This window comes from Neoarius graeffei, chromosome 19 (assembly GCF_027579695.1).
Source record: "Neoarius graeffei isolate fNeoGra1 chromosome 19, fNeoGra1.pri, whole genome shotgun sequence".
NCBI classification, from domain to species: domain Eukaryota; kingdom Metazoa; phylum Chordata; class Actinopteri; order Siluriformes; family Ariidae; genus Neoarius; species Neoarius graeffei.
The window spans coordinates 43,679,341-43,703,067 of record NC_083587.1 but is presented as its reverse complement, the minus strand read 5'-3'; the positions used below and the strand labels follow the sequence as shown (position 1 = coordinate 43,703,067).

Genomic DNA, 23,727 nt, shown 5'->3' with positions numbered 1-23,727 from the left:
CAAAAACCACATCGCCAGGTCTCGCCTCGTCTCCATAGCAAACTGCACTGGTGTTTCTGCACCTTGAGCCAGCGCTGAGAGAAGTTGCAGAATTCAGCTGGCTATAAACCATCTAAATAAATATTTATAAAAAAATGTAGAGAAAGTTTATTAATATGACGAAATAAATGTGCAAATTATTAAGCCTGAATTAAGAGTTTGGTAATACAGCGGCCGTATCCCAAATGACTGCCTACTGAAGCTCGAGTGCACTATATAGAGTTTAAAAATCCATTACTTCCTAGTAACATGTAGTGCACTTATATAGAAATTAGAGAGACATTTAGGAGTCAACCCTCGTTACCAGGCTACACGTTTTCATTTCAGTTCAGAAACAAAAACACACACGAGACCTCACACTTTAACCAGATAATTAAACAAAAAAAAAGAAAGAAATCATTAAACTTGAAGAGTGCGCTTTTTTTTTTTTTGTTTACGTATTATGTAGATGTGCTTATTACGTGTCAATTTGCGCATGCGGGACACTTTTGGGTCGTTTTCCGTTCATATTGGAGATCGCATACAAGTCTCATATAATTGGTAACGTGAACGGCCTAACAAAAAACTCGGATTTCACAACAAATCGGATATGGGTCGTTTCAGGTTGCAGTCTGAACGTAGTGTAAGTGATGCTGATGACTCATGTGAACAGTATGTTGTTTTTTTTTTTCTCTCTGATTTATGATCATTTTTAAGTCATCATTACTTTTAAGTGGACATTAATTATCCTAGGAGTTTGGTGGCAATCTAGTAACTTTTTAATTGATTGTAAATCAAGTAAAAGTAGGGTTTTTATTTGACTCATTCGCTCATATTTTCCTGAGACTAAAACGTTGCTATGAATATAGTGTTCTCGACGGGCGTCTTTAAAGTGGTGCACCGCCACGTTATAATTCTGGCCCGCCACCTTTCCCTTGGCCAAAAAAAAAAAAAAGTAACTTCATCAGTATACACCAAATAAATCGTATTCACTTTATTACAATTTTGTAACTAACACGCAGAAGACCATTAAACGAATGCATACGGGGCAGCCTGAAGTGGCCACGCGATTGCAGTAGAAAACCATCCGGCTGGCTGCATACAGATTGTGACCCAGAGCTCTGCAGATTGAGGTCTACCCCTGCGTTACACTACACCGCACCACGTTACACTATACTGACACATAGTAACGCTGGAAGCTACAAGCTGCAGCTAGCCAGCAGATAAATAACTTTGCGGGTGTTTGTAGTGTTGTGCAACGGTTACGCTTATCTATCGTCTTTTCTGACCATACACAGTTACAGTAATCATATAGCAGTGCGCGCGCACACAAAGTTCAGGTCTTTTATTTTACGTACCTGTGATTGTATAGGCGAGAGCTGCATTTTCCCGTTGCTTCCCTGTGGTTGTTTACTGCAGGACTTCCGGGTTCCTGGGTCAAGGGACCCGAACTACGGAGGCCGGGGTGGCTTTGTAGTGCCAGTCTCGGGCGCGCGCACCAGCTCATGCATTGATTGCAGTAGTTTCACCCAATTAACATTATGTGTATTGTAAAAAATGTATGCATTTATTGTAATTGGGTATTTTGTTTATGCATGGAAGTTCATTTATTTTTCACACACAGAAAAAAATATAATTAATTCAGAGATGTGCAACAGGCGCATCAGTCTCAACTGAAATTTCAAATGAGTCTCAGATTGACAATAAAGATATGTACAGTAAGAATGTGTTCATTTTTTGTAAAATGATTTTAACAATGGCGGCACGGTGGTGTAGTGGTTAATGCTGTCGCTTCACAGCAAGAAGGTCCTGGGTTCGAGCCCCGTGGCTGGCGAGGGCCTTTCTGTGTGGAGTTTGCATGTTCTCCCCGTGGGTTTCCTCCGGGTGCTCCGGTTTCCCCCACAGTCCAAAGACATGCAGGTTAGGTTAACTGGCGACTCTAAATTGACCGTAGGTGTGAATGTGAGTGTGAATGGTTGTCTGTGTCTATGTGTCGGCCCTGTGATGACCTGGCGACTTGTCCAGGGTGTACCCCGCCTTTCGCCCGTAGTCAGCTGGGATAGGCTCCAGCTTGCCTGCGACCCCGTAGGACAGGATAAAGTGGCTATAGATGATGGATGGATGGATTTTAACAATTATTTAGCATTTCCTATCCATTTATTGGCCAGTTTCTCTGTCAAAAAAGCGCAAAGTCCATCAGCTTCAGGTGGCCCCCAAACCCCTGCCACCACCTTTTATTTTTTGCAAAGTGGAGAACCCTGGAATATATTAGTCTTTTATGTCCCTCATCAAAAAACTCCTGTGCAGGGATTGGCCAAGGATGGCTTACGTGACCTAAAGTAGTTCCACTGTTGATTCAGCAATGTATCTTGTGATGCCAAAAAAAAAAAAAAATGGATATGGTGAGTCAGTCATGGTATATTCTGGATATACCATGAACTGATGTCACAATTTCAAGCTACATGGCCGACTCAAGTCACAGCCGTGGCTCCGTGAGCATTTCTGTGTGTAGATCGATGTATCATGATCATGCCTAGCGAGGCAGGCGATAGCATGGTTTATATATAAAAAAAAAAAGCAATAGCATGGTACATTGCATGTGTGCAGTTCGAAGGTCGCACTGGCGTAAGCAACAAACATGGCTGCCTCCAGTAAGTTTATGCTGAGATTCAAGCTCCTCGACGAAAGTTAACACCTTTTTTAGTTTGGAATTTTTTGACGAGGGATATAAATCAAATATACCATGCACTGAGAAGCACCGGTTGAAATTATGGATTCTCTTTGGTGACTGGCGTAGTACTATTTTCCGAGGAGCCCCTCAGATCATAGATTATCACCTATTATTTCATCTGCTTCTCCTAAAGCAAATATTAATATAGACTGACCAGCTCTATTTGAGACGTTTATGCCGTTCAGGTCTAAAGTCGGTCGATATAAATTGTGCAGTGCTTGCTGACTCTGATTAGCTGCAAACTGGTGAGTGTGTTTGTGGCGTTGCTGCCCTGTTAGGCCTCACACTTGCACTCATTTGTGCTGACTGTTGTGAATAGTTTCCACTGAAGTAGTTCCAAGCTCCTGTGACACTGTCCATATGGCAGACCTCCTTAGAAGAAAGCCTTTATGTAGATGTTAAACTCTTCCAGCTTTCCATGCTCCCCGATATTGCCTCGGTTTTGGAGGTGTTTCATATACAGTGGTGCTTGAAAGTTTGTGAACCCTTTAGAAGTTTCTATGTTTCTGCATAAAACATCATCAGATTTTCGCACAGGTCCTAAAAGTAGATAAAGATAATTCAATTAAACAAATGAGACAAAAAAAATACATGGCTATTTATTTATTAAGGAAAATGATCCAATATTATAAACCTATGAGTGCGGGGGGGGAAGTAGGCGAATCTTTGTTTTCAGCATATGGTGTGACGACCTTGTACAGCAGTAACTGCAACTATACTTTTCCGATAACTGTTGGTCAGTCCTGTACATCGTCTTGGGGGAATTGTAGCCCATTCCTCTGTACAGAATAGCTTCAAGTCTCAGATATTGGTGGGTTTCTTCACATGAATTGCTCACTTCCACAACATTTCTATTGGATTAAGTTCAAAACATGAACTTTTATTCTTCTTTAACCATTCTTTGGTAGAACGACTTGTGTGCTTAGGGTCGTTGTCTTGCTGCATGACCCACCTTCTCTTGAGATTTAGTTCACAGATAGATGTCGTGACGTATTTTCCTTTAGAATTCGCTGGTATAATTCAGAATTCTTTGATGGAACAATGATAGCAAGCTGTCCTGGCCCAGATGCAGCAAAACGGGCTCAAACCATGATTTTACCACCACCTAGGTTCACAGAAGGGACAAGGTTCTTTTGTTGGAATGCGGAGTTTTCCTTTCTCCAAACATAACACTTCGTTTTGGTTTAAATCGGTTCAATTTTGGTCTCGTTCATCCGTAAAACATTTTTCTGTTTGCCTTTCGGCTTGTCTGTGTGATCTTTAGCAAACAGCAGATGGGCAGCAGTGTTCTTTTTGGAGAGCAGTGGCTTTCTCCTTGCAACCCTGCCATGCACACAATTGTTGTTCAGTGTTCTCATGATCACTGACATATTAGCCAATGTGAGGGAGTCCTTGAGTTGCTTAGAAGTTACTCTGGGTTCCTTTATGACCTTGCGGACTGTTACATGCCTTGCTCTTGGAGTGATTTTTGTTGGTTGACCACTCATGGGGAGGGTAACAATGGTCTTGAATTTCCTCCATTTGGACACGGTCTGTCCAACTGTGAGTTGATGCTTTAGTTTTGTGACCTTTTCCAGCCTGGTGAGCATCAACATCTCTCTCTCTCTCTCTCTCTCTCTCTCTCTCTCTCTCTCTCTCTCTCTCTCTCTCTCTCTCTCTCTCTCAGGTCCTCAGAAATATTTTGTTCATGCCATGATGCACTTCTCCAACCATGTGCTGTGAAGAGCAGATTTTGATCGATCCCTGCTCTTTCACTTTCAAATTAACTGCTAATCCGAGAGGTTCACATGCAATTGTGGTCAGAAGTTTACATACAGTGACATGAATGTCATGGCAATATTTGGGCTTTCAGAAATTGCTTTGAACTGTTCTTTTTCTGTGGCAGAATGTACAGCATGCATCTTTTAATAAAAAAAAATACCACTAGAATTTGGTGCACAAGTTTTAATTTTCTTTGGGTTTTCTGAAATCAACACGAAGTCAAAATTATACATACAGGGTCAAAAATGTACATACAGCACACCTGATACTTGGGTAAAATGTCTCTTTGCAAGATTCACCTTGAACAAATATTTTTTTGTTTACCATGAAGCTTCTGGCAGAATTCTGGTTGGATACTTCACGACTCTTCATGGTGGAATTGGTAGACTTCAATTAAATGTTTGTTTCTTGGCATGGACTTGACTTATAAGCACGGTCCATATATTTTCAATAGGGTTGAAGTCAGGACTTGTTTTAAGTTCAATGTTAGCTTGCTTTATCCTCCACAACCAGCTCTGATGCGTGTTTGGGTTCATTGTCCTGTTGTAAGTTCCAAGTCGTGTTAAAGTTTCTGATGATTTATACTGAAGAATTCTGAGGTAGTCCTCCTTCATTATTCCATCCACTTTGTGCAATGAACCAGTTCCACTGGCAGCAAAACAGCCCCAGAGCATGATGATCCTACCACCACCATCAGCTGGTACAGTGTCCCTCTGTACATGGAGGTCATTGTGGCCAAACAACTCAATCTTTGTCTCATCTGACCATCCTCCAGAAGGCTTTTTCTTTGTCCATGTGGTCAGCTTCAAACTTTAGTTAGGTTGGAGGTGTCAGTTTTGGAGCAAGGGGTTATTTCTTGGATAGCAGCCTCTTAGTCCATGGTGATCTGTACTGTAGACAGTGATCCATCAGCTTCTAGTTCATGGCAGGGATGTGCCATGGTGGTTCCCAGGTTGTCCCTGACCATCCAAACCAATTTCCTTTCAGCTGAGGGTGACGGTTTGGGTTTTCTTGAAGCAAAGTGGCTTGGCAAAGTGACTACACCTCACAATAACTTGGATACAATTGTTTGAATGGACCTTGGAATTTGCAGTTGTTTAGAAATGGCTCCAAGAGACATTCCGGAGTTGTGTATATCTGTGATCCTCTTTCTCAGATCTGCACTGAGCTCCTTGGACTTTCCCATTTTACTGTGTGTTGGTCAATCCAATGAGTGCTGTAAACAAACCCTTTTTATGGATGCACAGAGAAGCTACCAGCTGTAGTCAATCACGATCACTAACAGGAAGTTGAGACCTCGGCCTTGGCAAGATAAGAGACATTTTGGAATTTTCAGCACCTCTGAATTAATAATCTAAGTGAGCGTATGTAAATTTTTGACCGTGTGTTGATTTCAGAATACCCAAAGAAAATTAAAACTTGTGCACCAAATTCTAGTATTTTTTTTATTTTTATTTTTAAATCATTCAGAGTTACAAGATTGCCACCAAACTTGCAGGGTAATTAACTTTTCAATAGGGAAGGAGAAGCTTTACCAGATTTGTAACGTTCTTCTCCCTTGCATCCTTTACATAACTGCTAATCATGTTAATGTTGACCAGAGCTTGCCCTTTTGCATGTGTAAAGCACCTAATACTTTTATTAGATCCATCTCAATGAAATTGAACGAAGGATAGGTCAGACTTTGCTACAACAAAGGAGCAGAGATTTTGCTGAGTTTTTGATGACATTGTGAAGCTTTTTTTTTTTCTTGCAGCTATTAATCTAAGGGAATAAAGTGATGGTACATCCCACACCACGGCATGTTTTGTTTATGACCGTTAAGCTTGTTTTTGCCTGTCCAAGGTAGTCATACATTTTTGTAAAACTTTTTAGTATCACACTTCTTGGTGTCATCTCAAGATTCTGCCAAGAGTAGGCTTGTAGTACTCGAGTCCAGGACTTGAGCACTGATGACTCGGACTCGTGCATTAACTGCATTAGGACTCATAAAATGGAGACGAGGACTCGGATTTTTTCTTTATTTTTTTGGTAATGTGCCATAATTAATTTGGCATAAGATATTTGTATCTACATTAATTTTGTACTAATTTCGTGTAAGAGTGTCACAGGTGCGTGCCTTGGCGCGTGCATCAGAGAGACTCTTGGGCGGACGGCGCATGCGCCAAGCGGACTCTCCCGCACGCCGTAAACAACTCGCACCTGCACAGGATTAAGGAGCAATCAGCATGCCTATATAAAAACTGTGAAAACACATTTACTTTGCGAAGTATTGAGTTGCATTGCTGACACGTTTCCGAACCGTATTTCCTTGTTTGGGTTCCTGATCCCTGATTTCCTGTTTCTCGTCTTTGATTCTGCCGAGTCTACGATAGCCTGTTTGTGCCTCGCTTGACCTATTACCTGTTTCACTGTTTTATGATTTTGCCTGCCGTTCTGGATTGTCTTCAGTTGTATTAATAAACACACCTTCTACACTTCCATCCGTCTCCCAACCATATTTGACCGAATACTTCGCACTCCCTGACAGAGAATGCACATTTCACCTGTTCATACGTCATGTTCAGGAACAAACTAATGTTAATGGCGCTGAAACAGCCACCGTCAAACGGTGCATTCCGAGTGTTGGACTCGACTCGGACTCAAGTTGGATCAATAATGAACTCGACTCGAATTTTTTTATTTTTTTTTTAATGACTTGAACACTGGGGACTCAAGACTGGACTCGGACTTGAGGTTTAGTGACTCGACTACAACACTGGTCAAGCGCATGGATTACTAATAATGGACAGTATTGTTTCTGTGATTCCTATGGCAGCTTGGTGTGAGGTCTGTTTGCTTCCGATAGAACGCTGCTGGATGGCACATATTACAGTATTCTTGGAGCAATGTTGTCATCCAGCTGTATAAAAGCTATTAAATGGCCAAGAGCTGTTAGCTTCCAGAAACAGCAAGCATGTTTGAGAACTTTACCTTCTTCTCCTCTTTAATTTCTGACTGAAAGACTCTGCTCTCTCCTGTTAAGACCCAGTCCCACAATACCGATAACTATGGCTGTAACAATAACTATATAAATAAATCGGTCCCCTGCAGTTTGTGGTTGGTGGTCACACCAGACCGATAATGATACCTATAGCCCAGGCTTGGGTTTATCGGTATCAGTATTTATTTATTTATTTATTTCCCCCCAGGCCTGGACCTGATCCGATAAAATATCTGACCAATTAGGTAATTATTTACATGTGACCCTGTCTGAGCACTTTTTTTTTTTTTTCTTTCCCCGGGCACCTTTGTACATCCTTGTTGCATCGTGAAGTCACGGAATACGGATTCACGGAAAATAAAAAATAAAAAAATAATACAAAGCACGGATCTCTTATTCATGGATGCGTGATTTTTCCGTGAAATATCAATAGTAAATGAATAAACATATAAATGCAAGCAAGATGTTTTAATTATGAACTTGAGCAGTCCAAACATTTTGTTTTAGACTTCTTAATTTTTTTTTTTTTATCCGTGATGCATCATCCGTATGAAATCCGTAACCAATCTGTAATATACTGAAACGTCCATGACCAATCCGTAAATTATTAGCATTCGTTATGCATCCGTATTAAAATCCATAACCACGCTGTATTTTGCATCTTTAATTGTATTTTTATTATATTTCCGTAATCTGTGACTTATTCGTATTTTATCAACCAGCGGAGTATGTACATGGGTTGTTTTGAAGTTCAGGCTGTACGGTATGACCCGGAATAATGTGCTACTACTTGGGGGGGGGGGAAAACTTCCGTGACTATTCCTAAGTTACATGCATTTATTTCCTTGAGTGGCAGGACCAAGCGATATTGTAGTCGGGATTATAGTTGTGGTGTGAGTGCTCCAGACTGGAACTAAATTCAGGCAGAGGGATGGTCAGAGTTGTAGTTATAGGTATAGTTATCGGTGTTGTGGGACCGGGCCCTTATTCAACTATAATGATTTTAGCAATTCATTCCAGTTCAGTGCTAGAAGAAATTAAAATGGATCACCTCTTACCTACACTTGGGATGTAGTTTATATGTCGGTGCCCTTTTTTTTTCTTCTTTCTTCTTACCACCTATAGAAACTTGTCACCATGATATTTACATTTATGAAAAAGCGGTATTTTTGTAATGGCACGATACAAACAAGACACTGTGTGCAATAAAGAAATGTACTGTTCTGATGCTGTCAGTCTCAGAAAGGACAAATGGTAGTAACGTTACTGCAGGTGTCCCATGCAACTACATCAGCTCATACATGTGCTGTGCATAGTACTTGAAGTACTTGTTCTCATGGTTTAAAGTGTGGTGTGTGTGTGTGAGAGAGAGAGACTAAGATGACTGAGCCAGCTGTTTGGGTCTACCCACCAACTGTTTGATGTTTGATGGGGTTTTTGATCTCCTCAATGCCCAGCTGCATGTTTAGGCACAGCTGCACTTGCCTTGGTGTGTGTACATGTGTGTGTGTGTGTGTGTGCGCGCACACAGAGTTCTTTCTCACTTGTTAACTGACGCTACCTTCAGCCCTAGCTGACCAATAAAAGTAACCAGTGAGAGAAGAAGAAATGCACCTCCATCTTTTACTCCACCTTTTTCCTCCTGAGCGTGACATTAGATCTGTTGAGAGTGGAGGTCATATGAAGGCCTGGAGAGTTCTGTCGACCAGGTCCTGCTGAGTTCCCCACTTCCCCCCCTGTCTGCCTATGTGCAAGGAAATTAAATGCTGTGTATCTGGCACTGAGGGCCTGTGGGTGGACTGGAACAGGTGATGCAAGTAGTTTCAGCTGAGTTACCAACTCGCTGTAACATTCTACCCCTCATGGGGTTTGACGGAAATGGTGCCCGAGAGGGAAAATTTGATGTGTATCGTTTAAGCATCATTCCTCCAGCTATTTGGAATTGGCTTTCAACACGGAGCTAACGTGTCCATCATATGACCCCAGAATTTAACCCACAGACAGAGAGGCACTCTGCCTCACTCGACTCCCTGCCTTTCTCTTTCTTACGTTTTGGCTTTACTTATCTATCTGTTTCTCTGTTTTTGTCTGTGTGTTTCTTGAAACGTTCTGATCAGTGGAACGAGCTGCACACAGAGTGACAAACCACAGTAAATCAGACTGGCTTGTGGTTTAAATGTGTGCGTAAGGTGTATGAGTACTTGCTTAGGTTTGCTTTTAATGTAGTCGAAGGTGAATCATTCTTAAAGTAGTTTTAGAATTTGAAAATCGCCTTTGCATGTAACGATGAATACTAATATTTGTAGTATATTACAAAAAAAAAATCACAAAATGTTTATCCGTAATGATTTTATAGAGGATTTTCTGCGATAGCCCACGAGCAAAACATCGCGCCGCGATCACGTGACCGATGACGTAGTAAATTGACAAGCTAGACAGCTCACTTCCTGTACATACTGTGACTGTGAGTGACAATTCGCGGATCTACGGATTATTTCCACTGTATACGATGGTAAAAAAGTGTGTCGCGTACGGCTGTTCTAAAACCAACAAAGACGGAGTATCTCTGCATCAGTTCCCTGATCCTGATAAGAATAATGGATACGATCTCGCTGAGTGGAACCGGCAAGTAAAGCGGACGAGGCCAGACTGGTGCTAGTTGAAGGCTAGTGCACATATTTATGCTGGTGAGTGTAAAGGGAAAAGTGGTTTTTATAGTCCATGGGAGAATCTTGAGGCGCGCTTTGAACAAGCTTCCCGAACCTTTAGGACAATTAAAGGGTTCTTTAACTAAACAAGAACTAGATGATCCCTGGACGAGTTCCTGCTTTGCACTTCTATGATACAGCCGTGACTGTCCCCATTCAGGCCCGCATTTTTCTTCTCCCCAAGCTCCGAACGCACACAAAGCAGACTTTGACAGCTGCAGTCATTTCCGTGTTGTTGGAAAGGCCGCTTGAACGCCATCGGTTCGCCCCAAATATACTGCCGATCACGACGCACATTTCGGCCCAGACCTCTGATTTAGTAGAAAAAATGTTGTGCATCGACTCACCTCGACTGGAACACGATTCACTTTCGTCTTCAGACGTAATTTCGTCTGAATAATCGCTGTCTGATTCTTCGCTTGTGTTTATACTGGATGCTGCCATCCTGGTCAATTTACTACGTCATCAGTCACGTGACTCCTGACTGGGATTTTCAGGAAATGCTTCCCAGAAGCTCGGTTTTGTTGCTCAAATACACCCCTTTGATGGGGAAATTTTTTATTTTTAATTTGCATACATTGAATATATACCCTTATACTACATTTTCATCAATAGTGGGTTCTAAAATTCTAGAACTACTTTAAAGCTGCTTCATGGGCTCGAGTGATCAGGACATGGCTGGAGAAGCACGTTTTCTGAACTTTTCAAATAAGTTAGTGTTGGAACACCAGAATAAGAGGGCTTCGAACCATGAACTTGCGATCCATTATAGTCCTTAAATGGGATCAGAAGTGGTTGTGGATGCACACTAGGGCCAAAAGTTATGTGGACACTCAACCATAGCACCATATGTAGGCCTTCCCCAAACTGTTACTACGAAGTTGGAAGCACACAGTCGTCGAGTATGGGACTTGTTTGGTTTTTTTTGTATTCTGTAGCATTAATTGGATTGATTAGACCTTGGGGATCAAAACTTTGGGACGAGTTGGAACATCAGCTTGGCACCAGGCTCATGAAGAAGAAGAACAACTTTATTCATCATGTACGCTTGTGAAATTCCTCTCTGCTTGTAAAGGGGAACTGAAGTCATTTTTAAACTTGCTTTATTTCTTAATTACAGGGGTGATAGCGTTCCGGCGCCGCGCCGGATTTCCGGCGTACCGTGGCTGGGGAAAAAAAAAAAAAAATCTAGTTCGCCCATTGTCCTGTGTCATTCTGAGATGCGCAGATAGAATTCGGAATTCCCTTTACTGTCTATCTGCGCATCTCAGAATGACACAGGACAATGGGCGAACTAGATTTTTATTTTTTTTTTTCCCCAGCCACGGTACGCCGGAAATCCGGCTCGGCGCCGGAACGCTATCACCCCTGTAATTAGCGTGTTGTTCAATTACGTTTTTGGTTTTATTAACCTTATATCGTGACTCGTATCGGCGTATTATTATATTACACTTATCGGCCTTTTCAGTTTTTAGCCACGTTGAATGTAGTCCGTATGGTCCACGGCAGGCGTCGTTTATCCGCGCGATCTTCACGAGACTTGTGCGAGACTTCAAACGTGAAGCGTCAGCGCCGCCATTTTGAGAACTGTTTACACAGCGGCCAGATCATTCCAATTTAGATCAATTTCGAGATTTGCCAGCTTCATCAGTGATGGAGATTATTCCATACGACTTCGAACCAACGTGGTGTAGAGAAGAGTTGGAAAGACGACAGGATAAGGACGAGTCCATTGCGCCGGTATTTACGTCATTACTCTCGCACAATTAAAACGTGCCAGATCAGGCGGCTGGTGGGTTTTCAAAATAAATACATGCATGTATTTTTGTGATTTGAATCCATATTATACTGGGCGCATTTCCCACATTTAATCAATACAAAGTGCCTGCATCTTTCTTTTTTAAATCAAGGCTGAATACTTTTCTTCTTTGCCGCTGCCTTTTATTAAATCAAATTTGAGACTTTTAATTTGATTTATTTCAGTGCGACCGCAATGCATGATGGGATATATTGCTTTGGTTAGCGACCATCGGTTGTACGCTACTTTTCGTGACGCATTGTGGGATACTTTGAGTGCACTATATAGGGTGTAAATAATCCTCACAAAGGTTTCGGGCAGCACTACAAAATGGCGTCCTCACTATTTCGTGCCCTATATAGGGAGTAAGGAGCGATTTCGGACATGGGAAAACTTCCGGCTTGATTTACGTCAGCATTCGAAGGAGGGCGCGCGTGTCTTTTGACAACGTTGGCAGATGTTGGTCACTTTGATTTCCGCTGTACGTTTTACTTCCGTCCTACGATGTCTCGCACAGGTCTTAGCGAATCTCGTTTACGGCCATTGCTTTGACATACGGACTGATATTACATAGCATATTTCAAACACTCATAACTTGCTATAGCAGTGACAGAATGGCTATCAGAAATGCATTTCTACATTTAAAAAAAAAAGAGATATGAGTGATTCCACGCTTATGGGTACTGGAATGGGGGCATGAACTTATTTTTAAAAATTCACCTAAAACCATTTCTTTTTTTACCATCAGGTCACAAAACATGTAATCTTTAATGAATGATATGTTAAAAGATAACTTTAATTTTCTGAGATGTAATAAAAACATATTTATATGCCAAAGTCAAGCCTATGAGTTCCAAAATGATGTCTGTTCCATTACTTCTGTTACGATTGTCCATCTCGCGTCTGTTACAAATTAATTACAATCTAGCTATATACCATGTTAATCTTATTGAAAGAATGTGTATGTTTATTCTACTACACATGTTTATTAATTATATTTGCTAAAACATCACCTTCCTATGTTTCAAAAAGTAATTCTACATTGTTAAAATTGAGAATATATATGTCCACAACACTTCTGTTACGTTCTGACTTTGGCATATAAATATGTTTTTATTACATCTCAGAAAATTAAAGTTATCTTTTAACATATCATTCATTAAAGATTACATGTTTTGTGACCTGATGGTAAAAAAAGAAATGGTTTTAGGTGAATTTTTAAAAATAAGTTCATGTCCCCATTTCAGTACCCATAAGCGTGGAATCACTCATATAGAATTTTGATGATAAATTTGCCTTCAGTTCCCCTTTAACCCATCTGAAGCAGTGAACACACACCCAGAGCAGTGGGCAGCCATGCTAACAGCACCTGGAGGTTAGATGCCTCGCTCAAGGGCACCTCGACCTAAGCCTACCCCATGTTAACCGAACTGTATGTCGTTGAACTGTGGGGGAAACCAGAGCACCTGGAGAAAACCCACGCAGACACGGGGAGAACATGCAAACTCTACGCAGAAAAGGCCCCCGTCAGCTGCTGGGCTCGAACCCAGAACCTTCTTGCTGTGAAGCAACAGTGCTAACCACTACACCACCTTACTTGACCAAAGTAGTGCCTGACTTCACTGATTATTCTTGCTGGGGTCAGTAGTTATCACCAGCATTTATCACCAGGGGGCCTTGCTCAGTATTGAGGGGTGGAATTAATTAATTTATTTATTTATTTGAATTTATGCCCATAATTTTGGAATGTTGACGTTCAACAAACTCCTATAGATGTAATGGTCTGGTGGCCATGTACTGTATGTCTCTTAAATTGCATTTAAGTACTCAAAGCTGTTTTCATATGTCGTGTGTGTGTGAGTAGGTGTAGGTGTGAAATATGCTCCCACTTTGGAGGTATCAGTACAGAGTATGGAGCTGAAGGTGTGTCAGAAGGCAATGCTGTGGTGTGCTTCGGGAATGTTGGGAGCAGTCACCGTGTGTTCCAGGACCCAGGGTGAGTACAGCTGAGCCCTTTTTTTTTTTTTTTTTTTTTTCTTTTTAAATTTTGCTGCCAACCCAGGACCCATATCACACTCAGGTGCTCTGTTCCAAGCCTACTTTCTCTTATTATTCATTGTTTCACTCTCTCTGCCCTCCTTCACTTGTGTCTGTCGGCACAGTTTACTGGCTCCTTTTGGATTTGTATTTATTTCTTTTTAATTGATGGAGATTATTTTTCTTTCATGCCGTTGTAAAGTGCGTATGTCTTAAGGTAAAGCTGTGCTGCAATTGTGTGTCTAAATACAGCGTGTTGTGCTGCAGGTATGGGCGAGCGGCAGAAGGAGCAGCTGGTGGTTGTGCTGCAGGGCCCGGCTGACACACGAGAGCTATACAGTCGACACTGGCTGTGTGAGAACCGCCGTCCACAGTCTCTTCTAGCTCCAGACCTACTCACGTTCTCACTACAGATCCCTCAACCCACCGGAGACTGGCATAACTCTGGTGGGTACATGCACATGTTTATTTGCTAACTATCATTTTCAGATAACAGATGGATCAGTTTTCTGTAAATTCTCTCTCTCTCATATTCACTCACCCACTCACACCCACCCACGCACGCGTGCGCGTGCGCACACACATCAACACTGCTGTCCAATCTCTCATTCAGACTTATGTCAGCGTATTGCTTTAATGTCCCAGGCTGAAATCAGAGATGCAGTATCTTGGGGAATGTGAGAGGGTACTGAAGACAGATTTATTATAGCTCACAGGAATCAGACACCAACATTGTAGGCCCCGAGGTCATCAGACATGTTCCTCTCTCTGTGTTTCACATTCTCTCTGCTCCTTAAAGATGCACAGGGGATGGAATGGAGAACCCTGTAATGTGCAGCCTGAAGCACCTTATTATTATCGGGCACGTTGCATTCGTCGCATTTGTGGATATCAAGACTCAGCTATGCATTAAGTGTTTTTTGTTTGGTGTTTGACCCTGTGCGCTGTTTAATCCCATTGTGGCTCAGAAACGCGCACATCTGCATCGGTGGGATATCGACATACAGTTGAACTCAAAATTATTAGCCCCCCTTAAATTTTGGAACATTTTCCCAAATATCCTCCAAATGTTTAAAGCATTGATAAAAATTGATATACACAAACAATCACCAGTACTATTCAGATGTTTGTGGTGCATTTTGGAATATGAAATTAGTTTTAGGCTGTCTTTATATGAAATATGGTAAAAATGAGTTGGTCAAAAATATTAGCCCCCATGTGGATTCTTGCTTTTAAAACACAGTTAATTAACCAATCAGCTTTTAAACAACACCTGTGCAATCAATTGGCTTCCTAGCAACACCTGTAGTCAATTGGCTCCATTCAACAGTTTAAAAGGACTCCAAGGAACAGGGCATTTGAATGAATGAGGAGGATTACTATTTGTCACAATGCCGAAGACTAAAGAAATAAGTCTTGAACTCCGACAAAAGATTGTGGAGGCTCATGACAAGGGCCAAGGCTACACTGCCATTTCGAAGAGGTTTACAGTCTCCAGAACTGCAGTTCGGTGCATCATTGCCAAGTACAAGGAGACAAATTCGGTCAAGAACAAACCTGGTCGTGGACGCAAGTGTAAGATCTCAAGAACTCTGGAAAGAAAAATTGTCAGAGATGTCCGTAAAGAGCCCCGTACATCTGCAAAGGAAATTGTTGCTGACCTGTGTCAAGGCACACTGTTGTGAGGGCTCTTCATCGGAATGGGCTTCGGGGCTATCATCCCAGAAGAACCCCCTTACTAAAACATCGTCACATCAAAGCCCGACTAAAGTTTGCCCGTGAGTACTTGAAGAAGAAAGATGAGTTTTGGAAGTCTGTGCTTTGGTCAGATGAGACGAAATTGGAGCTGTTTGGGCATATGGACATTGCCTATGTATGGCGAAGAAAGGGAGAGGCCTTCAACCCTGTGAACACAGTTCCCACAGTTAAACATGGTGGTGGCAGCATCATGCTATGGGGCTGTTTTGCAGCCTCAGGTACAGGCAGTCTGGTTCGGGTGCATGGCACCATGAAAAAGGAAGATTACCTAAAAATACTGAAGGAAAACATGCAGAAGTCTGCTCTCACTTTGCGCTTAGGTCGTCGTTGGGTCTTCCAGCAAGATAACGACCCAAAGCATACATCTAAAATAGTCCAGCAATACTTCAAGGATACCAAGACCAACGTCATACAGTGGCCTGCACAGAGCCCAGATCTCAATTCAATAGAAAACCTGTGGCAAGTGCTGAAAAAGAACGTCCATGCACGAAAACCATCCAAGTTGGAACAGTTTGCAATGGAGGAATGGGCCAAAATTCCTCAGGAGACCTGTGCCAACCTAGTGAAAAACTATTCCAAGAGGTTGTTGTCAGTTGTGGGTCAAAAAGGGTACACAATTGACTACTAATGGTCAGGGGGCTAATAATTTTGAACATCTCACTTTTGCTGTTTTTGGTTGAAACTCAGTGTGATAAGATATCGTAATGAAACTTGTTGGACAATGTCTTCATAGTGCATTTATTTCAAGAATAAAAACATTTGTTGTCAATGGTAATTTTCATGGAGAAATCAAGAATTATGTTCAATTCCACAAGGGGGGCTAATAATTTTGAGTTCAACTGTACTTGCCAACCCTCCTGATTTCGGCAGGAGGCTCATGATTTTATCCTCCGTCTCCTGCCTCCCGATCATATTTATTAAAAACTGGGTAATCTCCCGGTTTTGGGAAATCCCTATCGCCAAGTTAAAAATGCTCCCGATTATGTCCGATCAGAATCATATGAGAAACACTGCTGACGTCAACTGATTTTTAACCAATCAGCAAACAGAACGACAGTCACTGCCGTAATGTAGGATTCACCCAGGCTGTCCGACATTTTTTACAAGCATTCATTCATCATGGCCACTAAACCCAAACGGCAAAAACATAAATGCAAATAGCAGGTTGCATGGGAGAATGAATTTCCACGGATAAGCAAATGTTCGACCAGCCAGTTACACATTTTAAGGTAAAGATACCTTAAATCAGAATATAACGGACATTTGAGTGTGAAATTAAACTAGTCTTCCGTTCCATTTCAGAAACAAACTGTACAACTTCTAAAGTGTTTAGTGAAATTTTGCATGACAGAGAATTTGTTTGGTGAGTGTATTTGAATAGTGTGGTAGCGTCTTAGTGCTATTTTGAATTTATGTTTGAAAGTTTACAAGTGAATTATCTGGAAAGTGATTGATTTTGATCGAGTTTTGAGGTTTTAAGTGAAAGATTACTAGTGAGTGTATTTTGGTAGGACTGAAATTTTGCATTCAAGTGAATTTCTTTGTGGAGTATATTTTGATAGTATGGTCATATTTATAGTGCCATTTTTAAATTTTGTTTGAAAACTTTCAGTCAAAGTTTGCAAATGAGCAAATTCCTCTGATGCATTCCGACAGGATTTTGATAGGATTTCTAGTGCTTTTTAAAAATTCTGTTGGAAAGTGTTTAGTGAGAGAGATGCATTTTAGTAGCACTAAGACAGTGCAGTATTTATTTAATTGAGTTATTTTGGTTAAATCTTTATTAAAATTTTATTTAATTTATATACGATATTATAGTTCTCTGTATTTTTACATGAGCTTACAGAAGGAAAACACATTTGATGCAATCCAATAATACTTTCATTCACTGTGATTATTTTAAGAAATTATAAGCATTCTTCTAAAGCATCACTTGTGTTATTTTCTGTGGGTCTCTGTATGTATACAATATTCAGGCAGGAGATTTTTCAGCTCAAAATCTGATTTAAGACTTCCCTTTCATTGTTATTACATTAAAATTCAAGATGAGTATTTCAGATTTTTCACTCTGAGCTCTCTCATGCCTGATACATGAATCCCATAACCTATAGGAACTGATGGAACAATATCAACAATTCAAAAACTCTTTAATTGTGGTTTGCAGTTAATTGGGATCCACTGTTTTTATCATTTCAACCACGCATCATACCCTCGTCCAATTGAAAAGGTCGTTCAAGCACTTTTCTCCCCCATGAGAATTTTGAAAAGTTGGCAAGTATGTATCGACAGCTGAGCAGGACAAAAAGACAACATCGTAAGGTTGCTGGGGGCAGACGCTCCTCAGAGGTCCGTGCTCTGTCCGCTGCAGGTGGTGTTGTAGACATTTCTTCACTTTTTCTTTTGTCAAATATTTGCGATGTAGAGCTACTTTCATGACCGCTTCGGCTCTCCAACGCTGGTAACGGCATGGTGACGTAGCGGGTGATGACCAACTAGGGCTGTGCGATATATCGAATATACTCGATATATTGCCGAAAATTCTGTGTGCGATACATAAAATGATTATATCTTAACTATCGAGTATTTTATGGTCATCTTCCGACTTGTGTTCGTTTCGTGTTTGTTTAAAACATTTCCCGGTGGTTTTCTCCCTGTCCCTCAGGCAGTAATGTGAGAGGCTGCCTAAGGGTAAAGAAAACAATAACGTCACGCACTCGCCAACCAATCCCGGGCGACATCTCGGTGCTGAAAGGAACTTCCGGGAAGATTTTCTAGTTTCAGTTGTGTTGCCAGATTGGGCGGTTTTAAGTGCGTTTTGGCGGGTTTTGAACATATTTTGGGCTGGAAAACGTTAGCAGTATCTGGCAACACTGCCGGCGGGAAGATTTCCTAGTTCCGGTTTACAGCGCTGACTCAGTTCGTACAATCGCTGGTGTTGCGTAGGCTACCGTGTAAGCTCTGTCAATTTCAGCGACACATTAAAAATGGAAGCAGACGAATTGGTTCCTAAAAGAACTAGTAAGGGGTCAGTCATCTGGCATTTTTTTTTTTTGGATATCGCAAGGAGGACGTGGAACAGCAAATGCCAGTTTGTAAAGTGTGCAAAAAAAAACCTGTCATCACGAAAGGCAGCAGCCGTAATTATACACATCTGAGAGGCAGAGCCAGAAAACATTCAGTTCAAAAGTGTGCAAAGAGAAAAATGATGTTTTGCAGATCTCTCTCTCTATTGTGAATGTTCCAGTGGTTCTCAGTAGTCAGGTTAATAGCTTGGAGATCTATTTTTTAAAATAATTTAATGAAAGAGCACTTTTCTTATTTAGGCTAAATGTCTCTCTCAGTGTTGAGCTTGCACTTTATTGGTTTGAGCTCTGAGCAGCTCTGTATTGTGTTGCCCCTTTGTTGCAATTTTCAAGATTGTTTTTGCAGTTTGTGCCAAATCTTTGTTGAATAAAAATAGTCTTATTTCAGTTCAATTGTGATTAATCACTAACATGACAATTTAAAATGTGTTGTTGAAAACCACCTGTAAAGTTAACCAAGAATGTTATTTAATCTGCAGGGATTGTAGTGAAAACAGTAAAGAGTAAAAGTTAGATTTCATGGGGTCCTTTAGAGGAGATTTAAATATATCGAGATGTATATCGTAAAATGTATCGGGATATTCATTTTTTCCCATATCGCACAGCCCTATGACCAACCATGTATTCTTCTTCACCATCTCTCCTTAGCTCTCATGTTCTTTAGTACTTCACATCCCACCTTGTCTAAGGTGCTCTGGCTGGCCAGAAATTCTTCTCAAACTCCTTCATTATTGTCATTATTGCAAAATTTTTGCTTTCTTTTATTAGCTCCACTGGGCAACATCCTCGAGATGATAGTTTTCCACAGGGCATTGTTTTTAGAGTTTGTTCATATAAGCCATTATTTAAAGTGTTAAAAATGTGTCCTAGGAAGTGTTTATACTCCCCCCCCCCCCCCCCCCCCCCCGCATGAGTTGTCTGCTGAGGCTTGACTTATCCCTAATACCAGGGGAAGGGTTCAAAAGCTCTGGCTGTGTACTAACAGCCCCTCCAACCAAGGTCCAAAAACCCAGAGTTCATCCCTCTGTGGGTGATCCGTCATGCTGAGAGGACAAGACCACGAATTCCTTTTTTTTTGCACAGGTGTCTTTTTATCCCCTACTGGCCAAAAGGCCCAAAGGGGGATTATGTCATGGCAATGTCTGTCTGTCCCAGGAAGGGTGCTCACCTTCTGAAATCAACTCCTCAAACAATTTTTGGAGGAATTTCACGAAACTTGGCAGGATTCTTTGTTATATGTCGGTAATACGCATATTGTAATTTTGTTCAATTCAGTCACATTTTACCAGAGTTACAGCTCTTGATTAATGAAATTATTTGGCAATTTCATGAGTGTTTTGTTTTCCTTCTGAAATCAACTCCTCTCAGAATTTTTGGAGGAATTTCATGAAACTTGGCAAAGTTTTCACCTCATGAAATCCAGGGACACATGTCGGCCGAAACGAATCCGAGAAAATCGCAAAAGAAGCGCATTTTTGTTTTTTCGAAATTTGTGATTTTCGTTTTTTTTTTCCATAATGTGCAAGTTGAGATCTTGAAGAATGCAATCAGTATTTCAGATAATAGATTTTGTTGGAAAAGCATACATTTTTTGTTGCAAATTGTCTCGTTTTTGTCAGGACTGTAGCCTGCTGGGGGGTGTGGGTAAATTACCATATGGGCCATTCACGTGACAATTTAAGTCTTTTTTTTTTTCCGCCAATCAGCTGTATGATACGAGCTGAGCTCGTGGCTACTTAAGCTGCATACAGGCATGTAATTTCACTATTGAATGAATATGGAGCAAGCTAAACAGATCGCAGAGGAACTGAAACACCGCGAAGCAAACAGACGCATGGTAGTTACATCGGAGATAACCATTTCTAGCAAAAAAAAAAAAAAGCAACCAAAAGGAAGTGTTCTAAGACTACATATTCCATCGGAGGCATTGATGTGTGCAAGGCGACGTTTCTCTTTCTGATGGGGTAAGTTTATTAATCTAAGGTTGTGTGGTTATTTTTGCATGTAATGATTACATGAAACTAGCATTGTGTTAGTTGTTATCATTGTGCTATCTTTTTCTTACGGTGTGAGTAAATTTTTCAACCACAAAACATTAAAGTATACTTATTTTTGTACTTCATAATTGTGTTGGGGGCGGCACGGTGGTGTAGTGGTTAGCACTGTCGCCTCACAGCAAGAAGGTCCGGGTTCGAGCCCCGTGGCCGGCGAGGGCCTTTCTGTGTGGAGTTGGCATGTTCTCCCCGTGTCCGCGTGGGTTTCCTCCGGGTGCTCCGGTTTCCCCCACAGTCCAAAGACATGCAGGTTAGGTTAACTGGTGACTCTAAATTGACCGTAGGTGTGAATGTGAGTGTGAATGGTTGTCTGTGTCTATGTGTCAGCCCTGTGATGACCTGGCGACTTGTCCAGGGTGTACCCCGCCTTTCGCCTGTAGTCAGCTGGGATAGGCTCCAGCTTGCCTGCGACCCTGTAGAACAGGATAAAGCGGCTACAGATAATGAGATGAGATGAGATAATTGTGTTGGGCATACTTTGCATGAAAGGAAAATTGACATGGTGATCTTTGTTTACATGAAAGTAGTATCGTGCTAGCTCGTAGGGGGTAGAGCTTTCCTTAATGTCATGCAAATGAGCACCATTATGTGCCCGCCCTGCACCCAGAGTAGCTGAGATGGAAAACTTTGAGGGCGATTTTCTCCCTTTCCTGTTTTAAGAGGTATGCACTTTCAAAAGGCCACACATTCTTCAAATATTGTCAGATCGCCACATGGAAGGCATCATTGGAAAGCTTAGAAACTGTACTTTCTGAATCTGTCAATAACTCAAAATGCCCCCGAGCCGACATGTGTCCCTGGTTTCCGTGATCTGACACAGGTCGGTAGTACGCATATTATTTTGTTCAATTTGGTCGCATTTTACCAGAGTTACAGCCCTTCATTAACAACCTTGTACTTTCACAGTTTCGTGACGGTGTGCTCACTTTCTGACATCAACTCCTCTCATAATTTTTGGACGAATTTCTCGAAGCTTTGCAAAAGGTCTCATTTATATGACGGTAATAAACATACTGGGGGTTTAATTTCGTTTGTGAAAATGTTCCCAGAGTTTTGACCCTTGATTAAATAACTTTGGCAATTTCATGAGGGTGGACGTTCTTCTGAAATCAATTCCTCTCACAATTTGGGGAGGAATTTCACCAAACTTGGCAAAAGGCTTTGTTCTCTGACAGTTATACGCATATTGAAATTTCGTTTAATTTGGGCAAATTTTACCAGAGTTCTGCCCTTGATTATTAACGAACTTGTATGTCTGGCAATTTCATCAAGGTGTGCTTGCTTTCTGCAATCAACTTCCCTTGCGATTTTTATCCCTTGCTGGCCAAAAGTCCCAAAGGGGGATTATGTCATGGCGATGTCTGTCTGTCCATCCCGGGAAGGGTACTCACCTTCTGAAATCAACTCCACTCACAATTTTTGGAGGAATGTCACGAAACTTGACAGGATTCTTTGTTATGTCGGTGATACACATATTGCAGTTTCATTCAATTTAGTCGCATTTTACCAGAGTTATGACGTAGTTGCCGGCAGGGGATATCATGCTCTCCGAGCACTCTTGTGGGCGTTTTTTTTTTTTTTTTGCATAGCAACAAAATATGCCTGAATATTGAAAGGCAATCTGCCCAACCAACTCAGAAAAACCTTTTGTTTCTGCTTCAACCCATCCCTCTATTGATACCTGATGGAACCATCTCTGGCGGCTTTCCTGAACCTCCCCTCAAAGCAATGCTGATTTCCTGCCATGCAGCTTGAGAAAAGATATCATGCATGAGCGACCACAGCAAGGGCTATTAGCCCAGTCACACTGTAACACATGGTGTCTGACTGCCAGGCAGAGACGGGGTGACACACCTGGATGAATCAGTTTCTAATGGCAGATTATTTTTTTCCAGTCACTGGAAAAATGTGAGCATAATAAGAAACACATGGAGGCTTTACAGAGCATGTGAGTAGTTCTAAACCGGCATCGAAAGAGACCGCCTAACTTGGTGGTGTGTTCAACGGACGTTCAGTTAGAGCATTATGAATCGTATAGGCTGTGAATGGAATAAGCATCGGACAGTTTTTGGTTACAGCAGCAGTTCTTGTGTACAAATGCACAGTATGCAGGTGAGCTTCTCCACTGAAGCATGAGTGAGACTTTAGCATAAACTGTTTTTATTAGCTCATCTGGCAATAAGGCCGATGAGCTATCGCCATGGCGTGGCGTCCACGATTCAGTTAAATCATATCTCCTCCGTCAGTTCTCCATGGATTTCCGTTCCGATTGTTTTGTTTGAAAGAACTAATCACTCGGCACAAAACTCGGTCGTTGTTTGGCCAATTTTTTTTTTTTTGCTAACGAGTTAGCAATTGGGCCAAATGAACAAATTTTCCAGGCCTCTGTCTAGAATTGTATCTCCTCTCTGTCTTTAATCCGATTCCAGTTCGGATCGATGTTTTGAGTAGATCCCTTGAGGAACAAAACTTGGTCGTTTGTTTGTTGATTTTCCTGTTGGAAACCATTTGTTTACAGCTATGTTTATTTTCAGTTAAATCGTATCTCCTCCCTCTGTTCTCAATGGATTTCGGTTCTGATTGACTAGTTCTTTCAGACAAAACATTCTGCACAACACTTGGTCACTGTATTGCCAAATTTTTGCTAACGAACTGCTAATTAGGTCATTTTAACGGGCTTTTGGACTCCTCATTAGAACTGTATCTCCTCTCTCAGCAGTTGATGACTGCTGTTTTTAAATAACTTCTTAAATTATTTATACATTTATTAGTTTATCTTATTTTCCTAGGTTTTTA

The 23,727-nt window shown here is 41.3% G+C and overlaps 1 protein-coding gene across 8 annotated transcripts in view; it reads left to right on the top strand.

Annotated features, from left to right (window-relative positions):
• Positions 1 to 23,727, top strand: part of LOC132867290 (intermembrane lipid transfer protein VPS13B-like) — a 335,496-nt gene that overhangs the window by 105,836 nt on the left and 205,933 nt on the right. For all 8 annotated transcript variants that reach the window (XM_060900109.1, XM_060900106.1, XM_060900105.1 and 5 more), the window contains 2 exons: positions 13,864 to 13,995; positions 14,304 to 14,483. In XM_060900109.1, coding sequence (XP_060756092.1) covers positions 13,864 to 13,995; positions 14,304 to 14,483 — 312 coding nt within the window. The remainder of the gene's footprint in view (positions 1 to 13,863; positions 13,996 to 14,303; positions 14,484 to 23,727) is intronic.